The 19259-nt window shown below is 49.5% G+C and overlaps 1 protein-coding gene across 4 annotated transcripts; it reads left to right on the forward strand.

Annotated features, from left to right (window-relative positions):
* Positions 1-1379: 1379 nt before the first annotated feature.
* Positions 1380-18529, forward strand: SRSF11 (serine and arginine rich splicing factor 11). 4 transcript variants are annotated; one of them, XM_038144274.1, is made up of 13 exons: positions 1380-1585; positions 1745-1897; positions 7133-7266; positions 11120-11229; positions 12386-12478; positions 13643-13692; positions 13999-14126; positions 15048-15129; positions 15333-15461; positions 15705-15794; positions 16399-16494; positions 17092-17230; positions 17321-18529. In XM_038144274.1, the coding sequence occupies exons 1-13, from the start codon at positions 1395-1397 to the stop codon at positions 17516-17518; spliced, it is 1593 nt and encodes a 530-aa protein (XP_038000202.1). In that variant the 5' UTR covers positions 1380-1394; the 3' UTR covers positions 17519-18529. The 4 variants fall into 4 exon arrangements, with proteins under 4 accessions (XP_038000202.1, XP_038000203.1, XP_038000204.1 ...); XM_038144275.1 differs by having other exon boundaries at positions 17324-18529; XM_038144276.1 differs by lacking the exons at positions 1380-1585; positions 1745-1897 and having other exon boundaries at positions 8128-11229.
* Positions 18530-19259: the final 730 nt, after the last annotated feature.

Below are 19259 nucleotides of genomic sequence, written 5' to 3' on the forward strand. Positions count from 1 at the left end.
CCAGCCCATGGAACCAGCCCCTGACCTGCAGATCCCACCAGCAGCTCCCAGTGAGAGGAAAATGCTGATGAAGGAATGTGGCCCCATGCTGGATTGTAGCTCTCTTCACTCTGTAACAGCACGTCTGTGTTTCAAACTCTCCCCTCTTTGAAAAGTGCTTCTACCAGTAGTTCCATTGGAATGAAAATTAATTAGTGAAGGTTTAAGTACATTAGTGAAGTATGTGATTCGGGAAACACTTCAGGCACTTGCTCTTGACTAAAGATATTGGCCTCATTGGTTTTTTACCAGTGTTCTATAATCTTCCCCCCCTTTTTTATTTCTCCTTTCTCAGCAGAGTCAGAAACACACAGAAAATACTGGGTATTTCAACCGATTATTTAAAAAAAACAGTGGTGCTTAATAAATGGGTTTTAAGGACTTCAGAGAGTGAGTGCTCTGTGCCTCAGGGCCCCTGGTAAAAACACTGTGTCACTTTCATCTCATTCAGTTTCAATGCTGTTGGATAGCTAAGTTCCACGTGGAACAGTGCTGACAAATTCAAATCTGGAATTAAAGTAAGCTTTTGGCAATTCAGTACAAGGCATGGCATCTGTGACATTTCATAAGTGTAAATGTGATATCTGCTAAGGGAGGACACTGAGCGGCTCCTACTTCATGAATCAGATGTGGTATAATTTAATAAATAAGGCTTGTTTTATTCACATTCAGGAACATTTATGGGGGAGACACATTAACATAAAGCAACAAACTCATCAGGAAATAGTGTCATTTGTACTATGTAAGCCACAAATACTTTTTTTTCCCTCTCTGATGAGAAGCTCCTACCCCAACGCTGTACTGCTTGTGATGCCTTTTCCGGGGCTACCTGAAAACAGAGACAGACGTAAGGGAGTAAAAAGCATGTGTATTTATTGAAAGGCCTTCTGGTACATTTTGGGCAGACGAAGCCCCCCAGGGACTACACCCAAAAATGGATGAAGGGTAATGAATTTTCACACTTTTTAAGTTTGGTCCATTTGCATATTGGGGCTTAATGTTCCAATTACAGCTTCAGGTAATGAAGTAATCTACCCCAAGTTTGCTCCCCCCAACTCACTTTATTTACATTTCTGGGCCCTGAGGCAGAGAGGAGTCCTTGATTCCCAGGCCTCGAGAGAGGAATTGTTGTGTCTCACCAAAATGAGACCTAGCATTGTACACGGAGTTTAGAGTTCTACCCTAACGAACTGCAGGATCACAAATACAGAAAAACTGAATAACCCAGAATCCTAAGGCACCACTGAGACAGCGTATTTTGTGGGAGTTTTGCCCTGTGAAACGCTGAGGGACGAGGAGGCAAGAGCGGCCCCTCAGAGCCCCCTCAGCTTTCCCGCGCGCGGGCCCGTGAGGGGATGGGGTGGGGGGGGGCTGAGCGCGCCCCCTCCGCGCACGCGCCGCCCCACGCGCGCGGGCCTCCCTCTTCCCCCCCCCTCCCCCCGCCGCCGCGCGCGCGCGCGTCCGGCGGCTTGGGCGCATGCGCCGGGGCGGCTGGCGCGCAGGCGCGGCGCGGTGCACCGTGGGATACTGCGGCCCGGGCAGGCTGGTGAGGCGGCGCGCGCGGGGCCGGGCAGCGCCGAGCCGGGCCGGGGGGGAGCGAACCGGGCCGGGCAGCGCCGAACCGGGCCGGGCAGCGGCCACCCGCAGCGCCCCGCCCGCGCCTCCGACCCTAACCCGCTCCCCGCCTCCGCTGTGTCTGCTGCAGCACCGGCGGAGCGGGCGGCGGCGCGATGGCCTCCAGCAGCGGCACCGACGTGATCCAGGTCACCAACGTCTCGCCCAGCGCCAGCTCGGAGCAGATGCGGACCCTCTTCGGCTTCCTGGGCAAGATCGAGGAGCTGCGCCTCTTCCCCCCCGAGTGAGTGCGGCCTCGCCGCCTCCCCCTCCGGCCCTCCCTCCTGCCCGCGGCCCGGCGCCGCCTCCCGGCCGCTCCCGGCCCGGGCCGCCCCCGCCGCCGGGGATCCCGCCCGGCCCCCGCGCCCGCCCGGCGGCGGCGGCTGAGGCTGCGCGGCCGCGGGGTCGGTGTGCCCTGCGCGGCCGCGCTCGGTCACGGGACTGCGGGGATCGGCGCGGGGCGGGGAGCGACACGTGCGGCTCCGGGAAATGCGCGCTTGTCCCCCGGAGCCGTTTGTCCGCGGCTGAGCCTCTGCTCAGTCTGCGTCACCCCCACAGCTCCAAAACTTCTAGATGGGGATAAATGCGTTCGTTACGAAGAGTTTTTTGCTTGAAGAGCAGTTTGCCCCCCCCATCTACAAAAAACACACTTCTGATATATCTGTTCCTTGCAAATCCGTGCTGAGCGGAAAGGAAACCGCTGACTGGCAAATACACGTTCGTCAGTTGCACGTCTTGCAAGGAATTCTGTGCAAGTTAAAACAAATAATGCACACTTCAAGTGCGTACATAACCGAAGAGAAAGTTTCAGGTACCCCAGCAATTTACAAATAGCAACAAATAAAAAAAAAGAAAAAAGACAGTTTTTATGTCTTCGCTTGCAGTTAAGTTCTAATGAACATAAATAGTGCTTTCAGAATCCTTTCTGATGCAATGTAAAACCTGGGTGGTGGCAGTGCTGATGGTTTCAGTTTCATTGATTTACAGAGCCCGGTGTCGTTATATGTTGTTGATTTTGCATATTCATCATATAAATTAAAGCTTTTCATTCTGCCACGTTGAAAATTAATCAAACGACCGATGGTTTGTAATCCCCAAAATTACTTGGGTTTTTTATTTTAGGGGGAAAAACTATGGCAGAACACTTGTTTATCCTCACTGAGGCTCCATCCCTGCTAACAGAAACCAAAGCCAGTTCCAGAGGGAGTGTCCTCGTTCCCAGTTGGGATGCCTGGCAGGGCAGGAGCTCCCCTGTGACAGGTGCAGTCCTTCCCTGGCCTGCTCTGGCTTTGAGTGCTTTGTCTCATTTTTCAGGGCGGTTCTTGGAGGTGATTGGTGTCTCTGAAACTTTGTAGCTCTAGATACACATTAACTAACCTGTTCAGAGATTGCTGCGGCGCCTCGGTGTCCTTTCCCTTGTGTGAGGAGCTCTCCCCCAGGGGGTTTTCCCCGGGCTGATGGAATCTGCTCTGGGTCGCTTCAGGGCCCCCATCTGCTTCACCCCGAAGAGAGGGGCGTTTTCTAATAGTGCCACGTTCCTTTTCTGCTCCTTCTCCCTCAGATTGCAGCTCCTGAGCTCTGCCTTCCCATGGTGCCCATCCATTTTTGGAGGGGTATGGGATGTAAATCATAATCCGTGGGTTCTCCCCATAATCTGGATTCCTTTCTGGAAGCTGCTGGGGTTCTCCCTTGCCCGTGGTGTTTGAGGAGCCAATCCCATTTCCTTTGCTCCACCTCTTTGTTTGATCGGTGTGCTCTGACTCTGCTGTGGAGCTTCCTTATTCTCCTGCTCTTCCAGATCCTGTGTAACTTCCTGAGCCTCTCTCCGTTCCTGTTTTTCCTCCTCTCCCCTCATCCACCTCCTTTCCCCAGGTTATTTAATCCCCCGTTTCCCATTTATTGTGCACCTCGGCTGCATCCTTAATGCGCACCCAGCTTTGGCACTTGTTCCAGTTGTCCTCCCCCTCCTCCTCCTGCTTTTCCCCGACTCCATTGCCTGGTTCTCATCTTTATTATAATCCATAAAACTCCATCCAGGCTGCAAAGTGCAGGGAGTGGATTTCTGAGCTTCCTGTGTTGCAGCCCCAGGAAATCCTTGTGTGTCCCAGCATTCCAGGGGCTGAGAGACAATTCCTGAATGCTTCAGCCTTGGGTGAATTAGAATAATGGTGGATGGTGGCTTTTTTTGGGAGCTGTTGAGAACATCCAGTTCTTGCTGAATTTCACCCAGCTTGGATTTGAGAGCGAGTGGAAATACCATTTTTAAAAGTGCAATACACAGATGTAAATTAAATGTCAGGCTGCAGAAGCGTTGCCTAACACATTTTCAGTTGTTATTTTAGGTTCATTATTTTGGGAGAAAGCTCAGCTACCCCAAAGCATTCCCAGTGGCACTCCTGGCTGTAAACAGGGTCTGCTGAAGAGTCAGTAGGATCTGCTCTGGTTCACATTCCTTTGTTATCACTGGCATTTTAAAAATGCCTCAAAACACGGGGCTGCATTTCTGTAAAGAACTGTGTAATTTTTATACAATTTAGATTAGGAACTCCCTCAGCTCTGCATTCAACCCTTGATTTACTTTCCATTACAATTTTACTGTGATTTTGTTGAACACCTTCTACTAACGCTTCTTTTGATTTATGTTATTATTATTTCTTGTTATTTCTTATTATTAATTATTACTTATGGGCTAAAAAAGGCACCATTTTGGCAAGCTGCTGTGGATTCCTGGGCACAAAAGAGCCAACAGGTTCAATTTTTTTCCCTCATTTATCACTGCAGTTATTTCCCAATTTATTCAGTCTGCAAGCTGTGGGAGCAAGTGGCTGTTTCTAATTTTAATGTTTCAGAGGCTGCAGTGTGCTGGCTCCAGTTTAGTTTTCCACCCCAGGTGAAACGTGAGGTTATTGAAGTGTGCTCTGACAGACTCCGGGGGCAGTTGTGTCTGTTGGGCCCGGTGGGGCTGAAGGTGAGGGAGCTTTTGGCATTTGCAGTGCCCAAAATAGACCCTGGATCTGCCTGCTCGTGTCGGAGCTGTTCCTGAATCCTGACAGCCCCCAGTGCTGAAAGGCTTGATCAGCCTCAGCAGCCCAGATCAAGCTGCTCTGCAGCTGGCATGCTTTGAAGTCGGATGTTTTGGAGTCGGGCTGGGAATCCAGGTAGGCAGAGCAGCTTTTTGTCAGATCAGTGATGTTTTCAGAGCTCCCCAGGCTGATCTGGACCTCTGGCCTGGCGTAGGAACAAGGGGTTTAGGGTTTGGGGCTGCTTCCACTCCCTGCCTGGGCCTTCTGGAGGCAGCTTTCAACTCCTCTGTCCCACAGTTCTGTCTGCAGAAGAATTTTCCTGCCTGTCTTTCACTTTGTACATGCAATTTCAGCAAAATCTGCCCCGCTTTCAGGACAGGGGGCTCTTAAAGCCCATCCTGGACCTTGCCTGGGTTGGCTGCACCTGCTTTTTCAGTTTGGTTTGCTTTTAGGGAAGTTACAGCTGTAGTTCTACCATTCTTTCCTGTTATAGGAAGTAGATATTTCTGGGTTGTTTTTTCTTCGAAGTGGCTCAAAACTTCTCCGTTTTGGGTTTGTAGGTTGTTGACAGACACTTGTTCTGAGCTGGAGCAGGCACAGGCCTGGCCCTGGCTTGGAGAGAGCTCTGCTTGACTGTGCTCAGCTTTTCACTCCTGCCTGAGCTCCTTGCATTTCCTTGTGTTTGTTCTTCCCTGCTGAAGGCAGGAGGAGCTCAGCACTGGGCGTTCCTCAGGATGGGGGAGCATGGTGAAGTTCAGTCTGGAAGCTGGGATGGAATTGGGTTGATGGCTGAAACAGAATCCCAGACTGGTTTGGGTTGGGAGCCACCTTAGAGCCACCCAGTGCTGCCCCTACTGTGGCAGGGCCACCTCCCACTGTCCCAGGCTGCTCCAGCCTGGCCTTGGGCACTGCAGGGATCCAGGGGCAGCCCCAGCTGCTCTGGGAATTCTATTCCAGGGCCTCAGCACTCTCCCAGCCAGGAATTCCTTCCCGATCTCCCATCCCTCCCTGCCCTCTGTCAGGTCAAAACCCTCACCCCACACCCTGCCCCTACACGCCCTTGTCCTGAGTCACAGGGATCCTTTAATCATCACCCTCCTTCACAGTTTTCCTTACTCAGTCAGCTGGGGCCTAAAGCAGCGCGTGTGAAACCTCAGGGTTTAACTGAGACACAAATTGGTCACTTTTCCTCTTTTTTCAGCCAAGTTTTCCTCCCAGCCAGGGTGGAATTTGCATTTGGGTAGCCGCTCGTGGATTTATTGTGCACAACAGAGCTCCCGTGTATAGTTATGATGTTTTATGAAAATCTTTTTGTTAGGATTTTTTCTCTTGGGAAGCTGAAAGCTTCAGCTTCAAGATGTAAACAAATATCATTGACTAGTGTGGAATATAACAAGTGCTCCCTTGATTGGTCAGTGTTAAATATTTCTATTTAATAACCCATCTAGGAAGCAACTGAGTTAAATTCTCTGGAAAACACAAACTTTTATTATAGATTTCTTTCTATTCTTGTCTTACTCTTTGATACATCTTCCTCTCTGTTTTTAATATAGTTTTAGTATAATATTTTTAATATAATATATACCATAATATAATAAACTGAAGCATAAAATCAGGATTTCTCCATCTCTCACCCTTATCCTAGCTGTGCTAAAAACCACACACGTGCAGCTCCAAGCCATGGCAGGGCTCCCGTGCAGCTGTGGGGTCTCGTGCCCCGGATTGGGGTGACCCCAAAAGATGGAAAAGTCCCTCCTCCACCCCGTGCCTTCAAAGAAAGACTCAGGAGTCTTCTGTTGTCCACTCCCACGGTTGTTTATTGTTGGTTATCTAAAAGATTCTTCTCCTGAACTGCTGTGGCCCGTTCAGCAGGTCAGACAAAGGCACACTGCCCTCCCAGGGGGCTGGTGCCATCTTTTATATCACACATTACGTGTTACATGTTTATACCTTTTCCCCAATGCCTACTATCTATATTGAATGGTGACTTTCTACTCTAAACCAATCTGTGAGTGCCAACATCACCAAAGACATGGAGGCTAGGAAGGAGAAAGGAGGAGGACAGGGCACACCCAAATCCCTCCGTCTTAGAACCCCTGACCCCCATGGACAAAACTTGGACCCCTGCATACAAGGCTTAAACCCCCCTGTACAGCACTCAAAAACCCTTCATTTCACTTCATGATTATCTCTATTATACTATCTAAACTTGTGTGTGACTTGTAATTCTCCATACAGAGTTGGTGATTTGCTCCATGGGCTGAGATCCAAACCCCACGTGTGTCTTTGGCTGCTGCCAGGGTCTCAGAGCCCCCTGCCTGGGGCTCGGGCCATCCAGGGCGCCCAGAGGGGTGTCCTGGGTTCCGACCTGCAGCTGCAGTGGGGTATGGAGCTGCAGTGGTTGGGGTTGGTTGCATTGCATTGCTGTCCCTGAGTGCTGCCTCTGTCTCTTGCAGTGACTCCCCCTTGCCGGTGTCGTCGCGCGTGTGCTTTGTAAAGTTCCACGACCCCGACTCGGCCGTGGTGGCCCAGCACCTGACAAACACTGTGTTCGTTGACAGAGCCCTCATAGTGGTTCCCTATGCTGAAGGTTTGTAACTTGTTTGGTGTTCTACGGGGCCACCCTTGGGTGGTGGTTGGTTCCTGTCTAGTGCTCGGCATTTAACAGTAGTCCTGTGTCAGACACGTCAGAGATTGCCATTCTGAACCCTTGGTATATTGCCTTTGGCCCCTGCCTTTGGTCACTGTGTTTCCATAGTGACACCAAATCGAAGTGGAAAGTTTTGTGTGCCTCCGAGTGTAGAATAAGAACATTTTAGGCAGAATTCTGTGCCGATTTTGCTCCGTGTCAGTCTCAATGAGACGTTTTCCCAAACAGATTGCAATGCAAACAGGTCCGTATTTTAAGGAAATCTTACATTAATAATTGTATCTTACATTAATAATTGTTTGCCACTTCCACTCTCTTCATGAGAGGGTTTCTCCCTCCCTGAGAGTGCATGGGAGAGGAATTAACAACCTTTGGGCTATGCTGCCACTGCATTGATTTGGGAACATCCCCAAAAAAGGCCCTCACTCTCTTTGTGGAGTCCAGTATACCAAGGGTTTGAATAATTACTGTTTAATTCAAAAGTGACAACTTCCAAGAGGTGCCACATGGGCACTGGTCCTAGTTTTTAATTCCAAGTTTTCTTGTTCATCCTTGATATATTTAATAGAATTTCACTAAATAATAAACTCTTCTCTCTGTTATTTGTGTGTGTGATTTTTGTAGTGGAGAAGGCAAATGCAAAGCCCTTCCAGATGACTGAAAAACAGTGGGTCCTCTGCAGCTACAGGGGATTCTAGCCATTAACTAAAGGCCAGCAAGCACTCAAGTCCCCAAGTGTTTTCCTGGTGTAACCACTTGTTAACTACATTTTCTCTTCTTCTTTTTATTTTTACATTTTAGGGTGTTACAGTAATTTGAAAGGCAATGAGCAGGGTTTTTGGAACTTACCTTAAAAGCAAAGTGCTGAGAAGACACCTCTTCTTACAGAAGTCTTATTAAACTCTTCTAGACTTGCTTTAGAAGTAACTGATTTCCATTGTACTTGTGCATTTCTTGATTTACTTCTGGGAAAGGTTGAATTGAATGAAATCTTGCAGATTAACTCGTACTACAGTGCTAAGTTGGGTACATGGCCTGGGGTCACACCTGTAATCTGTCATGCTGGAGCTGTCTCTTGAGGCCTGGGGAGCTGTCTTATCTTACCTTTGTGTTCCTTAAGCTTAAAAGATACGAAACGTGAACTTAAAAGATGTCCAGCCTAATTCCAGGAGTGTAGGAATGTGCAGCGTGGCCTCTGATGAGCCCTGCTGCTTGCTGAGGGCACAGAGCCCCTTCTGCCATGGAGTTACTGCTCCCGCTGCCCCTGCCCGAGAACAGCAGAGCTGAGAGGCTTCTTGGCCCTGTGCGGGTGCTGAACACAGCCCCAGTCCAGTGACGTTGTGCTGGAGTATTCTCCAAGGCCCATGGGAACAGTGCCAGTGGTTAACTCTTCCTCCAAGGATAAACCCACTTTTCTCTTGTCAGTCCCGCTTTGTCCTCTGAGGATAAACCTGGCACACAGAGAAACCTGCCCGGCAGCCGGGCTTCAGAAAACACAATCATTAAAGTAGAACATTTTCCCGGGCCTGTTCAGGAGCCACTGCTGGGCTGTACCTTGTGTTGTCTGACAGTTCAGCTTTTAACGGCCTTGGCGCATCACAAGGGAGATGTTCGGCCAACAAAGCACTGCCCCTGGGTTGATGATCCCATCCTTGTCCCTGTGCTGGAGTGCAGTTACCCCCCAAAATTCAGCCTGCCAGGGTCCCACGTGAGCCAGGAGCAGCGTGTCCCCAGCCCACAGTGCCGCTGCTGCCGTGCCTAAAGCCAGGCCTGTGCTGAGCGGGGCCCTCCTCGCTGATTTCTGCTGTCTAATGAACCTGTGTGATTATTGCCTGTCACTAAAGCAAATGTTTATTGTCTGTTTAGTGCAATAATTCCCCCCCGTCCCAAGTTTTAGCTCACACAGACACTTTGGTGTTGGCTGTTGCTTTGTGTTATAGAGCTATACACAAAGGCTACGGTAAGGTTTAGTATTTGTCATTTTCTCTGGGCTAATTCCTGGATTTGGAAGGAACTCTTAAGGTTAAAGATGGCTGGGGGGGGTGATTAGGTTCTTTGGTTAATGTTTGTTTCTTTTGTCTGTTTCTTTTTCTTTCATTTCTACACATTCATGCAGTATTTCATGGTTCTAACAAAGCAGCAGTAAAAAAAGCTCTTGAAGCATGAAAATTAACTGGTGAGGGGCCTCATTGCTTTTTTTAAATTGTAGTTTATTTAAATACTTTTAAAAGAAACAATTAGAGGATCAGATGCATGAATTTTTTTTAATGGATGCAGATCTTCTGTGAGGTGTCTCGAGCTAAGTCTGAGGATTTGTATTTAGATGCCAGAAATGTTGTAGTTGCACTAATTTGAAATGTTTAGCTGTAATTGATAAATATCCTCTTGAGACATAATTTTGCATGCCAAATGACCCCATAATCTCTCTGTAGGTATGTTGATATATTTATGCATTCCTGCCCTTTGCCTCCATGACCTTTTTCCCTGTCCCTCCATAACTTTGGGTATCTAAAGTGCTGCCAGCTCAGTGCCACGAGCCAGATATCAGTGCTGTGTATTGTACGTTTGTGTAGATTATCGGCACTTCTCAGTATAGGTGGGAGGAACCATTACCTTTATTTAACAGTGGTTTTTCTTTTTTGTTGTTGTGTTTTACAGTTCTTTTCCCTGGTTCAGCCTGAACTATATACCAGGCCCTGCTGAAAATACCACCCAACAGTTTTCTTCTGCAGCTTATCCAGTTTCTCTTAAGTGCCCTGTACATATTGTATGTTTTATGATGAGATGCAGTTTCTTAATATGTATTTTACAGAAACACTACTGGTATTTGCAACTATATAGTAAAACTGTTTTATTGAACTCTCATTTTGGGGGCTTGGGCACATTAACAAATTAATCCATCTGTATAGGGCTTTTGCTGTTGGATAGAGTAAAACTCCCTCCACAAGTGTTTGCTGTAGGGCCCTGAGCACTCTGTGTGCAGAGCAGGCAGCGCAGTAACCCCTGGGCTCAGCTGGCTGCCCGGCTTCGGGCCGCGAGTCCCCTGCCACGGCAGGTGGCAGCAGCACTGTTGGTGCTCTGAGCTGGCACATATTGGAACAAAAGCATTTTACTGCACAGGTAAGGAATGTGCCAGCATCCCTGTGTGTATCCCAGCCACAGACACACCCCCAGCATTCCCGGAGAGCCGCAGGGACCGCGTTCCATGCGACACGTCAGCAAAAGCCCTACCCAAAACACCCATCCCTTCTCTTTAAGTTTGCCAAAATTTGTATGGTAGGTGTAAAAGAAAACATAGTGAACTGTACCATATTATTAACCCCTAAATCCAACTTTTTTTGTCTTGTGTATCTTGATTTTTCTGTGTGCTTTGTAGTGAAGCAGCCGACACGAGTCGTTGTTCATAAAACAGCTTTTGAAAGTTGAGAGCACTCTCACCCCTGGAGAACCGACTGTGCTTGCTTACGTTTGGTTCATGACTTAAAAATCGAGTACAGGTGATGAAACCTTGGCAGTGTTAACAACAAAGTAGTGTGTATTGTGCTATTTTTTTGCTCTAGAAACTTAACCTTTTGTAGAGAAAAAGGAACAGTCAAATTGTCACCCATTGAAGTTGCATTCTGACAAAAAAAGTTAATGCTAAATATTAATAGCCATCAAGCTTTGTATTTTAGCCAACATAAGTACTTTCAACAAACTCAGGTGGTGTATCAGGGAGACTTTGCTGGGTGTATTTGTGTATTTGGTGCCTCTGGGCTGGGATGCTCTCTAATGCCAGGCTGTTTCCCTGCAGGAGTCATTCCTGATGAGACTAAGGCTTTGTCTCTCTTGGCACCAGCTAATGCCGTGGCAGGGCTGCTGCCCGGGGGTGGCCTGCTGCCCACTCCCAACCCTCTCTCTCAGGTAGGCCGGGGAGCCCTGGGTGTCCTGTGCTGCATTGCCACTTCATTCCTGCTCTTCCTTCCAGGACCCATGTGTTGATTCCAATTCCTAGAGTGGTTAATCGACCCTGTGGATTGGGACAGCTTGGTGTGAATCGGGGCACGACAGTGCCGAGTTGTTAGATGGAATGTCCTCATTTCCCTGTTTCCTGGTTGCTCAAGGCCCTGTTTGTGCCTCCCACCCCTCTCACCCGCTGTACTTTACAGATGTGACAAGCAGTAGAGGTCTCACAGCTTTTAAATTCCTCGAGTCCAAGGAGCTGCCACGCTGTGAGATTCCCTTCATTAATCCTCCAGCTGAGGGGAAAATTGGAGCCTGGTTGTGTGAACCCACAGGAATTCATGTGGAAGATGAACAGTGAGAACTGCACATTGTGGGAGAAGCTGGAGTCACAGCTCAGCTCTTAACAGGGCACAGAATCAGAGTGCAGGAGGCAAATTAATCATAATAAAGCCTCATTCATTCTGCACTCCCCCAGCCCTCCCCAGCTCCTGCTTAGCTGAAGGAGCCCCTGGCCATGGAGCTGCTCAGGAGGGAAGAGCCTAAATTTAACCTTTGAAACCCAGGGAAGGGGTTGGGAGAACCAAATACACCCCAGAAGATTTCATTCACTAAAAAACCCGTGCATATGAATCCTGGAAATGGATGTGGAGCCACCTGAAGTGCAGCTGTGTCTCTGGAGGCCAGGCTGCTCCCAGCCCCTCTGCTTTAGGGGGCTGTGCTGCACAGCTCAGCACGTCTGGGCAGCGTGTGTTGGGTTTGGGTGTCTGTCTCAAATCATCTCAATTGAAACGGCCCAAAATGAGCTGCTCTAGGGAGCCTTCTGCTCTCCCAGCAGCTTTTTAACCAAATTGGGGACATTTGCAGGGATGCAGTATTGTTAAATTGCCTTTCAACATAAACCATGGCCATCTCAACCCTAAAATGAGCTAGAAATGGGGCAATAGCCTCAAAACTTGGAATGAATTTCCATTTTAGCACTGAAAAACAACTTCATTTTCAACTCTCCCTTGAATTTGCTGGAATGTTTGCTCCTTCACCTTTATTTGCCCTGCCCAGTGATGTCCCTGAGTGATTTTTGTCTCTGCCTGTGCCCTAACTGCTGTCTCTGCCACAGATTGGTGCTGTCCCTTTAGCTGCTTTAGGAGCTCCTGCTCTCGACCCTGCCCTTGCTGCTCTTGGGCTTCCTGGAGCAAACCTGAACTCCCAGGTACGTCCTCACTCCAGAATATCCTCTACTGCCCCCTCTTTCCTGCTCCAAGGGTGGGTTTCGTTTGTGTCACTTCACAGCCACTGCCTGGGAACTCCAGGGATTGGTTTCTGCTTGGAATGAAAAATACCTGCTTGAGTATCAAATTAAATGTTGGAAGGGGCCAAGGAATGATTTGGGAACAGCAATGAAATATTTCAAATCTGTGTCATTATCAGGCCAGGCAGCTGCCTTGTTCTTCAAGTGAAAAGTAGTTTGACTTTTTAATTTTGTAGGTGTCAAAAATATGAGGAAACTTCATTAGGTTGTTACAGCTGAACAAAAAAGGCTTTTAAGTACTAAATACTAGAATATTGAGTATATATCAGTAAAAATATATCAATAAAAATATATTGGCCATATCTATATAGATAAAATATTTAGGAGGTAAGAACAAAATACTGTTTTACAGCAATAATTTAATGCATTGCTACTGCCATCACTTAAATTTTTAATGTATCCCCATGTGGAAGAACAAGCAAACGATGGTGAAAATTAAATAACAAATAAAAAAAATCAAAGGCAAATTAGAAAAATGTAAATTTGAGATGATGAAGGATTTTTGTACATTAAGCCATGAGATTGTAACAAACATTTCAAAAATGAAAATTGGGGTTTATTATTAAAAAAGTGAGGATTAAACATTTTTAATTAATACCCTATTGGTGCAGGAAGTGACTGATCATAATAGTACCTGAATTATCCTAAGAGCTGTAAAATACATTTTTTCATGGAATATTTAAATGTTTATAAGTTGGCTTTGAGGCCTTCAGTGGACAAACGGCTTAGAGAGGGCTCTGTTCTCTTGTGCACAAAAAGTTGCTAGTACATAATGGTGAACTCACCCCAGCAGTGTGTTTTTCTCTGTTGGTATTTTTATCCAGTTGTGGTTTTATCCATTTGTGGTTTTATCCTGATAAAAGGATAAAGCCAGGGCTGGCTTTGGCTGCAGTGGAAAATGAAGTGGGGTGTTCACCCCTCCCAGCAGCCCGGGGTGGCCTTTCCTCTTTGCTGGGGGTTCTGATCTCATCTTCCAGCTGGGAAATCTTCCAGGGGGCATTCCAGGGAAGGTTCTCTGGAGCTCTCACATCTCCCAGCCTGGTTCTAACTTTGTTTTTCCCTCAGTCTCTTGCAGCAGATCAGCTCCTGAAACTGATGAGCACAGTGGATCCAAAGTAAGCACCAGCGTTCCCAAACTTGGACTGCGCTGCCGGGGGATTCCACGGGAATATCCATGGGGATTCCGCGGGGATTCAGTGCCCGTCCCTGTCCTGCTGGAGCTGATGCCAGCTTGGAAGGGCCTTGGAGCACCCTGGGCTAGGGAAGGTTCCCTGCCGTGGGGGTGGGATGAGATGGGCTTGATGTCCCTCCAAACCAAAAGCGTTCCAGGATTCCCTGTGACCTGGCCGAGTGTGACAACGCAGACCTGTATCATCCCTTGGGTTCCCGAGTCCTGAGTTTGGGAATTCTGTCTTGCCCAGGTTGAACCATGTGGCTGCAGGTCTGGTGTCCCCCAGTCTGAAATCAGATACCTCCAGTAAAGAAATAGAAGAGGCCATGAAGAGAGTCCGAGAAGCACAGTCCTTAATTTCTGCTGCTATAGAGCCAGGTAACGTCAGCCTGGAATGAGCGTCCAGCCAGCATGGACACAGCCCCTGGTCAAACGTGGTCTGCAGGGCCCTGCCTTCGTGCCTGTGCTCTGGGGGGAATTCCTTTGTTAGGTTTTTAATCATCCCGCAGTGGATGCTCCATTTCCTGCGGAAATGGGCTGGAATTAATCACTGCTTTTCCCAAAATTCACTGATTTGTAGGCTGTAAAACACCCAGGCTTCCCTGAGGGAAGTCCTGCTGCTGTCTCAAATTCCAAGGGAATGTGGATTTCCTGGTCTCACCACTTGGCACCCTGCTGATGCTTCTCAGGGATGCTTTCCTTTATCTTCGTTCCTAATCTGGGCAGGTTTGTAAATAATTCTCTTTTTTGGAGCTTCTTTCAGCAGGTTTGATTTTGGAACAAGCTCCAGCAGCTCTCTCAAATGTCAGAGCCACCAAACCTGAGGGGCAGAAACCTGAACACTGAAAATACAGAATATTCCTCAGTTCTGCAGCCTCCTGATGATTTCTAGGAAAGAACAGAGCTCCTGTTCTTGCTTAGCTTGAGGCTTTTTTGTGGGAAATTCAGAACAATCATTTGACAGGTTCTTCAGCCCCTCAGGAAATGGCAGATTCTGGGATTGTCACAGGATTTTCCATTGCCCTGCAGCCATCAGCTTTTCACTGACTTAAATTTTTTCTGGATTTTGACTTCTCCAGTTTTGCATAAAACTGTTATTTTGTGTCACAAACATGTTCCCATCCTCTGTTGGTTCTTTTTGTCTTCTTGTGAAGAAAATCATAGATGAGCCTTCGTGCCAAAGGGCAAGATCAGGTTGATTTATATCAATGATGTGAAGCTCTGGGCCCTTTCCTGTAGAAAATCTTTTTGAATATTAAAAAAAAAACATTGGTTTTTATTCTGGTTTTCCTTTTTCAGACAAAAAAGATGAAAAACGAAGACATTCGAGGTCGAGGTCGCGCTCGAGGAGGAGGAGGACACCTTCCTCATCCAGACACAGGTGACTGAGCAGTTCCTTAGAAACACCTGCAAAAACCATTCCTGGGAAGAGCCTTGGGTTGGATTTGGGGCTGCAGAGCTCCGCTGCCATCTCGGTGTGCAGAGCTCCTGCGCGGGCCAGGCAGAGCCGTGCCTGGAGGCTTCGCTTGGGCTGGGAGCAGCCCAGGATGTCCCCTGTGACCCCGTGCTGTGTGTCCCTGGCAGACGCTCCAGGAGCAGATCGAGGAGAAGGTCCCATTCCAAATCCAGAAGCAGGAGGCGATCCAAAAGTCCGAGGAGAAGGAGATCTCATTCCAGAGAGAGGAGGAGGTCTCGGAGCACATCCAAATCCAGGTAATGACTCCAGGGAGTGCAGTCCTGAGCAGGGGTGGGATTGTTCCCTGTGCTGGGTCCCCACAGGGCTGTGTCCAGCCCTGGGCCCTCAGTTCAGAGAGGACATGGAGGGGCTGGAGCACCTGGGGGCTCAGCCTGGGGAGCCACCCCTGCCCCTCCCAGCCCTGCATCCCTTTCCCTGGACAGCAGATTGGGAAGTGCTGTTTGAAAGGGACTTAAACTTAATCTCTTTTCTACTAAAAGGGATAAAAAGAAGGAAGAGAAAGAAAAGAAACGTTCTAAAACTCCCCCCAAAAGCTACAGCACAACCAGAAGATCCAGAAGCACAAGCAGGTACAGAAATGGGCTTTTCCTTGCTCTCTGTTCCCAGCAGGATTTTGATTCACTTCAGTATTAAATAGAAAAAAGCGTTCCTGTGGTAGAGCAGCTGGTCTGTGGAAGGTGTCCCTGCCCATGGAAGGAGCTGGGCTCTGAGGTCCCTTCCAAACCAAACGGTGCCTGGATCCCATTGGATCATGATTCCAGTGAGGATGTGTGTGGTGCTGGCACGACAGCACCTCCACCACCTGTGTCTGTAAGATACTTGCATTTTCCTGCAGGGTTTGAGGTAAATTAGGGCATAGGTTGGACTCGATGATCTTAGAGGTCTCTTCCAACCTCATTATTCTGTGATTCTGTGAATTCTTTGGGCTTAGAACAGTTTTCCTGGCTGTGTGTCAGAGTTTGATGCCCCTGGGTCACTACCGAGTTCTTCCTGATTTAGGGAATAAATCCAGGCATAAGCGTTTCATTCTTCTAAAAAAACTTCCAAATTCAGCTTGCAGTTTTAACAACTCTTTAGTACCCTGTGAGCAGGGCTAGGGTTGGAGTTAGGGATGCATTTGCGGCTTTAAAAAAAACAAGCAGAGATTTCCAAAGCTCCTGTGTCTCCCTGCAGAGAACGGCGGCGCCGGCGGAGCCGGAGCGGGACACGGTCCCCGAAAAAGCCCAGGTCTCCCAAACGGAAAATGTCCCGGTCCCCGTCGCCCAGAAGGTCAGGGAAACACTTGGCTGGGAAGAATGGTGTCGGGGTGGGAAATTCCCAAATTGTGACCTCTGGGGAGGCTCCCGGGGATTCTGTGTGGGGGGAATCTTTGCTGCTCTTGCAGAGGGTAAAAGGGGGGTTGGATTTGGGAGCTCCGAGGGTCAGGGGTTCCAGGGGTGTAGATGTGCCACAATTCCCAGCCCCTTTGGCTCTGCACAGGTGGAATCAGCTGATTTTGGGTGCCCTGGATGTTCTGTGACCCTGCCCTAGGATGGGGAGCTCAAGGTGCTCCTCTGTAAAACACGGGAGCATCGCTGTTCTTGGTGTCCAGGATTTGGACTCCGTGATCCCGGTGGGGCCCTTCAGCTCAGGAGATTCCATGGTTCTGTTTGCCACAGCATTGCTCGGCCTTGGCTTTGTGGTGCTGTCCTTGAGCCAGGGCTGAGAAGTTGGGATTTTGGCTATTTCCTGGAAGCAGAGCCTGTTCCCTACTTGCCCTCTGCCATTTTCCTTTGGGTTTGCCGCGGGTAACGCTCTGGACACAGTTCCAGCCATGGAAGGGGGTGATGGGGATGGGGCTCATCCTCTTCCTGCTGATCCTCATAGGCATAAAAAGGAAAAGAAGAAGGATAAAGACAAGGAGAGGAGCAGGGACGAGAGGGAGCGGTCAACGAGCAAGAAAAAGAAGAGCAAAGACAAGGAGAAGGATCGCGACCGCAAATCCGAGAGCGACAAGGATGTGAAAGTATGTTCCTGGAGCTGCTCCCAGCCCTGCCCCACACCCCCCCGCCCCGGCCCCCAGGGAAGTGCTAACGTGTCCCTTTCCCTGGCAAAGCAGGTCACAAGGGACTACGACGAGGAGGAACAGGGCTACGACAGCGAGAAGGAGAAGAAGGAGGAGAAGAAGGTGGCGGATGCTCCCTCCCCCAAAGGGAAGGAGCCCGGAGCCGAGAAGGGCAGTGGGGACCCGGGCAGGGAGTCCAAGGTGAACGGGGACGACCACCACGAGGAGGACATGGACATGAGCGACTGAGCCGCCCACAGCCCCTCCAGTGTGATCCTTTATGATGCTGTACTTGTTAATCCTCAACCTAGATGTATCCAGCTCCGAGCTCTCCATGGTCTGTCCATCCCGATACTAACTCACACCCAAAGCTTGAGACAGGGATCCCCTGCTCCGGGGGCCCAGCTGGGGCCGGGCCAGGCCGCACGTCCCTCCCGCAGCAGGGGCTGGGCCACCCCTCCTCCCTCCCTCCCTCCCTCCCTGCTTCCCTCCCTCCAGAGCGTCCCGGGCTGAGCAGCAGGCCCCAGCAGTGTGGCAATGTCCCGGGAGTGTGGGGAGTGTGGCACGGCCCCCCTGTCCTGTGGGAATGCCCTGGGACTGTGGCACAGCCCCTCCTGTCCTGCAGCCTCCGGGGGCCTCCCGGCCGCTCCGGAGTCGGCCTTGGATCGCACCAGCTCTTCGTGCCCTTGGCTTTAGTTCTGGTTTCAAGCCACGCGCTGGGCTCGGTTGGGTTTGGGTTCCCGGTGGGTTTTGGTTGGCTGTGCCCAGGGTTCTGTGCCCTGACCTTCCTGAGGGCTCTCTCTCCACTGTGTCCGTTCAGCTCCAGCCAGGGCGAACTGGGATGGTCTGACCTCGGGAAGGGGAAGCCCGGCCGTGCCCAGTGAGGGAGGGTTGGGGGAGCAGCCTCAGCCAGGGCTGGGGGCTCAGGAGCTCACCCGCTGCAGCAGGGAGTGCATTTTAAAATGACCTTGGTCTGTTTTTAAAGCGAGTCCATTGATAATGTACTTTTTACTTGATCTCAAGTTGTACAAACGGATAAATTTGTGTTCCTGTCCCGGCCGTTCCCTCCCTCCCGCACTCGGTGATCCCATGGTATTTGCAGAGTAGTTACCCAAAGCTGTTCCTTAGTTCCAGCAGCTCCAGAGCTTTTACTTTTGTGCAGGTAAAGAGACAAAAGTAGCCGACAGTCTGTGCCATGTCGATGTACAGTTTCGGAAAATGTTTTACAAAACTTTGATAATAAAACCCTGAAACTTCCAACTCCTCTTCCTAGAAAACTCCCGGGTTTTATTTCCACTGCTGGGTGCACCAGACTTCACCTCATTCCTTACAGGGGACTTTCCCATCTCTGTTACAGAGAAGAAGGAATTATTTTACCTTTGGGGGGAAAATGGGTTAAAATGGGAACGTGCAGGTTTCTGGGACTGTCGAGGAGGACCTGGGAGTGCTGGTGGATGAAGAGCCAGGGAAGGCTGTGGGGAGACCCTGCCTGGCAGGGAGCACCTGCAGCAAGCTCGGGGCCGCAACTGCAGTTGTGAAAAATCCTTGTTTTAACTGGCACTGGCTGGAGCCCTTCTGGGAAGTTTTCCTGCCCCTTTAGGAACAGGAGATTTCCCATCACCAGCTCTGCACCTACAGAGGGAGGCTCTGATCCCTCTCTGGGCTCAGGGGCTGGGATGCTGGGAGCAGGAGAGCAAGGCTAAGTTACAAAACTTAATAACCCCAACTCCATCCCTCCAAAAAAAAGCCCCCAGCCCTCCCTCAAAAAAACCAAAACCCCAGAAGAACCCCAAACCCCCAAATAATCTCTCTCAAAGCCAAAATACCAAACCAAAAATCCCTTCAAACCTTCCTGCAAGGCCAAAGCCTCTGTGGCCATCCAGGCTTTGCCCTCCATTCCCCCAGAACTGTCCAGCCTGTGATCCAGGGGAGGCCATTCCTGGATGGAGGAGGTGAAATCTCTGCAAGGACTGAACAGAGCTCAGTGAAT

The sequence above is a fragment of the Motacilla alba genome, chromosome 8, assembly GCF_015832195.1.
Source record: "Motacilla alba alba isolate MOTALB_02 chromosome 8, Motacilla_alba_V1.0_pri, whole genome shotgun sequence".
Lineage (NCBI taxonomy): Eukaryota > Metazoa > Chordata > Aves > Passeriformes > Motacillidae > Motacilla > Motacilla alba.